The sequence below is a fragment of the Petaurus breviceps genome, unplaced genomic scaffold (assembly GCF_028583685.1).
Source record: "Petaurus breviceps papuanus isolate PSGF00001 unplaced genomic scaffold, PetGlider_PUasm1.0 90865, whole genome shotgun sequence".
Lineage (NCBI taxonomy): Eukaryota > Metazoa > Chordata > Mammalia > Diprotodontia > Petauridae > Petaurus > Petaurus breviceps.
Genome location: NW_027187367.1, coordinates 8,188,475 through 8,196,358, shown reverse-complemented (window position 1 = coordinate 8,196,358; position 7,884 = coordinate 8,188,475). Strand labels below are relative to the sequence as shown.

Here is a 7,884-nt window from a genome sequence, read left to right as displayed (position 1 = left end):
CCTCATCCCTAGTGTCTAGTAGGGAGTGACTGGCACCTGGTAGGTACTTAGGAAACATTTGTTGATTGACAGGAGAGGGGGATGAAGTAGCCACTGGGCAATGGAGTGAGAACTCAGGTTTCTCCAGGGGATTACCAGCCAGGGATTGGTGTCTCACACATCCTGACTTACTGTGAGCAAGCATCTGTGAAGGGCCCTGAAGCAAGGGAAGAGGTGTGTGTGTGTGTGTGTGTGTTGCTTAGGGTGACATGTATTCCACAGCTGTTTCTGGCCACAGCATGCCTGGGTCTGGGAAATGTAGGCATCTCTCTTGTGGATGCTCTGGGCTTCAGATAGGGGAAGGAGAGCCTCAATTGTCTTCTGAAAGGGCTAGATTTCTATTTTGTACTCTCTTGAGTAGGGTAGCTGGAAGGAAACCAAATTCTGGAAATTTGCAAAGCCTTTGGCGATAACCTCTGGCATCTTCATCTCTCTGGCTGCGTGATGAGAGATCAGAATAGTTAATGTTCTCTTTGGGGTTTTGTTTGATATTTCTCTCTCTCTCTCTCTCTCTCTCCTCTGTTTTCCTTGTTCTTACTAGCTCCACTTTCTAAGGTTGGAAGAACAGAACTATTTTCTTCTTGATGCCATGTTATGAAAAGCCAAGAGCCTTCCTGTCTCTCTCTGCTGTGAGAAACTGAAGGACCAGCCATCAGAGCTTGTGATTGCTGTGAAACAAAGACCACCTGCCGTCTGATATCCCTTTGGTTCCCTGCTTCTCCCTGGCATGGATTGTGGAATCCTCTGGAGTCACTGAGTTTCATCCCTGTGACAGCATTATTAGTGTCCGAGAGAACAAGACATCATGGTGTGGCACCTTGGATCTCATGGGAACTTCCCAAATCTTTGCTCCTAAGCTGATCCCTGTGAGAACTTTGGGAGAACCTAGAGCAGAAGCCCATGCTAATTCAGGCTACAGGACCTCGCTAGGGCTAGGAGTCTCTGTCTGCTGTTCATGGGTCTCTAGGACTTTATTTCCCTTGCTGTCCTTTGGCGATGACTAGGAAGAGCAGAGGCTGCTGGTGCCTACAGCGGCTGCCTCTCTTGCTGTTTCTCAGCTTATGCTTTTTCTGGGTAGCCCCTTCCCTGGGCAAACCCAGAGGCCAGGGTCACCCCCACATGAACTCTATCCGGATTGACGGGGACATCACTCTGGGTGGCCTATTCCCAGTTCACGGAAGGGGCTCCGAGGGTAAAGCCTGTGGGGAGCTTAAGAAAGAGAAGGGCATCCACCGACTGGAGGCCATGCTGTTTGCACTTGACCGGATCAATAACGACCCTGACCTGTTGCCCAACATCACACTGGGTGCCCGTATCCTGGACACCTGCTCCAGGGATACCCATGCTCTAGAGCAGTCATTGACTTTTGTCCAGGCGCTGATTGAAAAGGACGGCACTGAAGTACGCTGTGTCAATGGAGGGCCACCCATCATCACCAAGCCTGAGCGTGTGGTGGGTGTCATCGGGGCCTCAGGGAGTTCAGTCTCCATCATGGTGGCCAACATCCTTCGCCTCTTCAAGGTAAGTGTGCCCCTGGTGCTGGATTCCTGGAACTCCTTCTCTTCCTCTTCCCCTCCTGTTTCCAGAGAGAGCAGGAAGCTCTCCTCCTGTCCCATAAGGGCTGCTATTGAGGGTGTGGTAAAAAAAGAGAAATCTTAATTTTTTGTTGCTGGTCATTAGCTACTTAGCAGTATTAGTACTTCCCTTCTTGGCTATTTTCCCTTTCTCTTCCTCTTCCCCTTCTCCGTTTCTCTTCTTTATCCTTCCTTCTGTTTCCTCCTTCCCTCCCTCTTTTCTTTTTCTTCCCTTCTCCCCTCCCTTACTTCTTTTCCTCTGCTTGTCTTTTCTCTTGACTTCTTTCTTTTCTATTATTACCTCCCTCTCTTCCCTTCCTACCTGTCTCCCATCCCCCTCCTCGTTCTCTTCCCTCCCTCCCTTTCCCCTCCTTCCCTTCCTATTCTCTCCTCCCTCCCTATTATTTTCATTTCCTTACCTATATCCTCTTTTCCTCTTCCTTCTTTCCCTTCCCTACTCCTTTCCTTCTCTTTCCTTCCTTTATTTCTTCCCTCTCTCTCTGTTTCTTTCTTCCCTGTCTCCTATCTTCCCTTCTCCCTCTCCTCCCTCCTTTCCTTCCTTCCTTCCTTCCTTCCTTCCTTCCTTCCTTCCTTCCTTCCTTCCTTCCTTCCTTCCTTCCTTCCTTCCTTCCTTCCTTCCTCCCTCCCTCCCTCCCTTCCTGCCTTCCTTCTTTCCTTCCTTCCCTCCCTCACTATTCTTTTCTCCTTTCCCTTCTTACCTGTCTCCCATCCTCCTCCTTTCTTCCCTTCTCTCCCCTCCCCCTCTCCCCTTGCTTCCTTTCCTCCTTCCTGGGGCAAGAGCTGCTGATTTGCAATTCAATCGGAGCCAAGTGCTTCGCTAAGCTGCTACAACTACTGAAAGCTACCGGGTGGAGAGAAAAAAAAAAACAAAACCCATTACAAGCATTTTACTAATAATTATGTGCCTGCTTCTCTGTGCCTTGTTTTGCAGTGTGTGTGATTGTGTGTGTGAGAGAGTGCAGGAGCAGGAGGATGGGTTTGTTTGTGGCAGCCTTGGGAGGGAGAGCCCTCCCAAGGCCGTGGCCACCACATCCCTCCTGGTTTCCCTGGGAAAAGAGCCCCAGCCTTGTCCCAGGAAAGAGATGGGTTTTTTTTAGGGAAAGATCAGGACTTTTCAGGAGAGCCTGGGAGCCTGGTCTGGAAGAAAAGGAGAACTGGCTCTTTGAGAGCCATGCTGGTGGTGGAGAGACAGTGAAGCTGCTTGATGGGGAGGCCTTACACAGGCACTTTCTCCCAATCCCATTTCCGTAGCTAATGTTATGTGGCAGGAGAATTAGTGAGGAAATCCTACCTTCTGCAGGAAGTCTGGCACTTTGTAGGCCCAGAATAAATACTTGTTGACTTGACTTGGTTTGGAGGGGGTGGGAGGCTGGACACATATCCTGTCTCATAGGTGATATCCTAGCATATCAGTCACATTATTTATTACATTATTGCAGATCTGGAAAGAGCCTCAGCCATTATCTACTTCAGCCTCTTTATTGTGAGAGAGGCGTTTAAGGCTTAGTGTATAAAGCCTCAGAGTCAGCAAGACCTGGCTGGGTTCAAATCCTGATTCTGCTGTGTACTGACTGGCCAATGTCTTCTCACTTTTCAGTGTCCCAGGGAGCTCTCTAGGATTGTAAACTGCAAAAGCTAATTAATATAGGCAGAGGAAGATTCTTTGTCAGGACTTCAGGAGTTGGTTGCAGAACCAGGATCTGGGCCTTCTGATGGTTTTGCTGTAGTGACCCCATTTGGGGTTTTCTTGGCAAAGATACTGGAGTGGTCTGACATTTCCTTCTCCAGCTCATTTTACAGATGAGGAAACTGAAGCAGACAGGGTTAAGTGATTTGCCTAGGGTCACCTGGCTAGTAGGTAGCTGAGGTCATATTTGAACTCAGGAGGATGAGTCTTCCTGACTTCAGGCCCAGTGCTTTAGCCACTGTGCCCCATAACTGTCCTAGCTGCCCTGTTCCTTAGTGGGCTTGTATTTGACTGGCCTGCCCAAGAATGTATTAAAGAAAACTATTTGTGTTTTTTTAGATGTGCTGTGTTGTGGAAAGCATTTTTTTTTTGTTTTTATTTTAGTAATCAATCAATCCACAAAGGTTTATTAAGCTCTTGTTATGTATCAATCATGGCACCAAACCCTGGGGAGACAAAGAAAGGTGAGAAGTCACAAATGGTCCCTGCATTCTAAAAGTTTACATTGTAATGAGGGAAACAGTATTTAAACAAAGAGGCAAATAGTAGTTAGAAAGAGAATGACTCCTGAAAAGTCCTGATCTTTCCTTGAAAAACCATCTCTCTCCTGGGACAAGGCTGGGGCCATTTCCCCTGGGTAAATGAGGAGGGGATGTGATGGCCAGGGCCTTCCAGATGGGGCTCTCCCTTCCAAGGCTGCTACAAACAAACCCATCCTTCTGTTCCTGCGGTCTCTCACACAGTTACACACACTGCAGAACAAGGCACAGAGAAGCAGGTACCTAATTATTAATAATATTATCAAATTTTACCATTATAGTAAAAAATTGGTGAAATTATCAAATGGTTGGTGTGAGGTAGGGGAGGGAACGGAGAAGGTCTCATAAAGAAGGTACTGACTCTTGAAAGAGGCCAGGGATGTCAAGAGAGGAAAAGTGAGGATGGAAAACATTTCCAGGCATAGGGAACCTCCAGGTCAAAGGCTTGAAAATGAGAAATGGAGTGTCCTACAGGAAGTAGGCCAGTATTACTGGATTGTACTTTGTGGAGGGAAAAAAATCATGGAAAGATTGGAAAGATAGGAGGGGCTAAGGCTGCACTGAGTGTTAAATACCAAATAGAAGATTTGATATTTGATCTTAGAGGTAATAGGGAGTCATTGGAGCTTATTGAGCAGAGAGGGTAACATCTGCCCATCCAGGGCTCTTTCTGCTGCACAGTGAATGCTTCTGGGTTCTTGTGGTATGAGTGCTCTTAATTTTCAGGTTTCAATGAGGCTGAGGCTTGATGAGGGTGGAGGGGGTGGGGATTTGTATTGCTTGATGAGGGGCAGCACTTGGTGCATTCTAAACACTGTGAAACCTTGGGTCCATCACTCTTTGCCTCCATCACTGTGCATTCTAGAATTCAGTTTCTTTTGGAGGTGAGTTGAGCTCTGGGCTTGATAGTTCTGCTGTCTTCATAACGAGAAGATTCTTATGGGGGTGGGGAGGATTGTGGGGGTTGTAGTAGAGTGAGGTGATAGCCCAGGCTTGAGGGAAGGCAGGATAACTTTTGAGATGGACGGCTTTTCAGTGCCTGAATTCTTTTCTAAAAACCCATCTGTGTATGGTCTAGTTCAGGGGTGGGGAACCTGTGGCCTTGAGGTCACATGTGACCCTCTAGGTCCTCAAGTGTGACCCTTTGACGAACTTGGATTCTGTTGAAGGGCCACACTTGAGGACCTAGAGGACCACACGTGATCTCAAGGGCACAAGTTGGATTCTCTCCAAAGGCTGTACTTGAGGACCTAGAGGGCTACATTTGACCTCGAGGTGGCAGGTTCCCCATCCCTAGTCCAGCCAGTTTACAAATGACCTTAATGTCTTAAAGTCTGGAGTGCTGATGTCTATGCTAATCTCTCCTGGGGGCTGTTTTGTGTGTGTGAGAGTCTCCTAGGGGTTCTTTGTCCTAACCTCAGGCCTCAAACTTCTTTTTTAATTAAAAATTTTTTATTAATATCTTTCATTTTGACATCACTTACATTTCCAAATATATTCCTTACCACTCTTCTACCCAGAGAGCCATCCCCTGTTAAGAACAGAGGGAGAAAAAGAGGCTTAACAAAATCATCCGATTCATCAGTTGAATCTGATAGTATATTCAGGGTTTTAGACTCCCAACCTCTTACCCCTTCAAAGGAGGGAAGGGGTCAGCTTGGCCTAGTACAAGGGTTCAGTTAAAGGACCACACTTGAGGACCTAGAGTGCCACATGTGGCCTCGAGGCTGAAGGTTCCCTCCCCCTGGCCTAGTAGATAGACTGCTGAACTTGGAGCCAAGAAGACCTGAGTTTGAATGCCTCAGCTATTTGCCATCTATCTGTGTGAGGCTGGGAAAGTTGCTTCTCTGATTTCAGTTTTCCCATCTGTAAAATGGAAACACCTTTGTCATAAAGGTGTTGTGAGGTCGAGATAATATGTACTTTGTAAACCTCAAAGTGTTAGTCTGGGAACCAAGTTTGGCATTTCACTAGTATAGAGAATTTCCAGATGGTAAAACTTCCTCTACCAACAAAGTGGGAAGCATTTTCTCTGATGTGTAGTCTTAGAGAGTTGCCTAGATCACTGAGAAGTTAAGAGACTTGACCAGGATCACACAGGTAGTATGTTTCAGAGGTGAAACTTGAACCCAGGTTTTCTTGGCTCCGAGTCTAGTACTCTATCTGCTATACTAAGGCTGCCTCCTATAAATGTCAGTAGTTATTATTCTGACCCTTACATCTGTCCTCATCAGTGGTTCCTCATGTTCCTAGACTAAGCTTCTGTCCTAGGGAACATATTGGACCTTAGAAAATATCTAATTTTGCTTCCCCATTTTAATCAGTCATTCAACCAATAAACATATTTAATTTAATTTGATTTATTTCACTTTTGGAGGCAATCAGGGTTAAGTGACTGGCCCAGGATCACAAACCAGTAAGTGTCTGAGGCTGGATTTGAACTCAGGTCCTCTTGACTCCAGGGCTGGTTTATTTATTTTTAAATTTTGAGTTCCAGATTCTCTCCTTCCTCCACCCATTGAGAAGGCAAACAATATGATACCCATTATATATGAGAAGTCATGCAAAACACATTTTTATATTAGCCATGTTGCAAAAACACAAGGAAAAGTATGCTTCAATCTACATTCAGAGTTCATCAGTTCTCTCTCTGATGGTGGTTGGCATTTTTCATCATGAGCCCTTTGAAATTGTCTTAGATGATTATATTGATTAGAATAGCTAAGTCTTTCCCAGTTGATTCTCATTACGATATTGCTGCTACTGTATACAATGTTCTGGTTCTGCTCACTTCACTTTGCATTAACTCATATAAGTCTTCCCATGTTTTTTCTGAAATCATCCCCCTTGTCATTTCTTATAGTACTCCATCACAATTATATACCACAAGTTTGTCCAGCCCCAATTGATGGGCATCCTCTCAATGTCCAATTCTTTTTTTTAACAGTATTTTATTTTTTCCAATTACATGTAAGGACAGTTTTTAATATTCATTTAAAAAAAGAGTTTGAGTTCCAAATTCTCTCCCTCCCTCCTTCTTTCCTTTTTCCCTTCCTAAAACTCAAGGTTCAATTCTTTACCACCACAAAAAACCCCGATAAATATTTATCAAGTACATATTATGTACTGGGAATTGTGATTTTACAGAGGAGGTGCCCAAGGTCACACAGGCAGTAGAGGCAGACCTGAAATTTGAACTCAGGTCTGGTGACACCTAGTTTAGTCCTCTTTCTGTTGTGCCAAACTGCCTTTAGTTAAGAGATGTATTGTTTCCACCCGTCCTGGGGGAAATCAAGGGCTCTTTTTTTTGAGGAGAGAGGGGAATAGGAGTCTTTGGGCTTTTTTTTTTAAATGACAGGAGATAGTGGGATAGCCCAGGAGAAAAATTCTCTTTGCAGCGTATCAGTAACATAAGTGAGAATTTGCAGCAGGTGCTGGAGGCCCTGATTCTGTCCTCTTCCTCATCATATGGTCAAGCCCAAACTTTTACCCTTATTCTTTCCTTGTCTCTTCTTGCTGCAGAATAGCATTAAGGTTTTGAGAGAGCCCCTCTGACCCTGTCCAGGGCTTGCCAATAAGCAAGACAGAAATAAACAAAGATGAGGAGGACAAAGAATAAGGGATAAGTATAGGCAGATAAAAAAAAAGGAGCGATGAGGAGAAATAAGGAGGAAGAAGAAAGATGACAGGAAGATGGGGAGGGGATTGGAGAAGGCTAAGACAGGGAGGATTCAAAGAACATGAAAGGTGAGAGGCAGTGTCAGTGGTTAGAATGTTGGATCTGGAGTCAGGAACTGTTGGGTTTGAATATGGCCTCAAGTACTTAATAACTGTGTGGCCCTGGACAAATCCCTTAACCTCTCTGAATCTCAGTTTCCTTATCTGTAAAATGAAGGTACCAGACTAGATGACCTCTAAGGGCCCTTTCAGCTTTAAATCTGTGCAGGTGGGAGAGAAGGGGAGTTCAAGGAAGAGGGAGAAGAAGAAGAAGAAGAAGAAGAAGAAGAAGAAGAAGAAGAAGAAG

At 45.3% G+C, this 7,884-nt stretch overlaps 1 protein-coding gene across 1 annotated transcript in view; it reads left to right on the top strand.

The window, feature by feature from the left end:
- Positions 1–585: 585 nt before the first annotated feature.
- Positions 586–7,884, top strand: part of GRM4 (glutamate metabotropic receptor 4) — a 316,120-nt gene continuing 308,821 nt past the window's right edge. Inside the window, exon 1 of the mRNA XM_069073478.1 lies at positions 586–1,560. Within this exon, the coding sequence (XP_068929579.1) occupies positions 1,036–1,560 (525 nt within the window). The 5' untranslated portion in view covers positions 586–1,035. The remainder of the gene's footprint in view (positions 1,561–7,884) is intronic.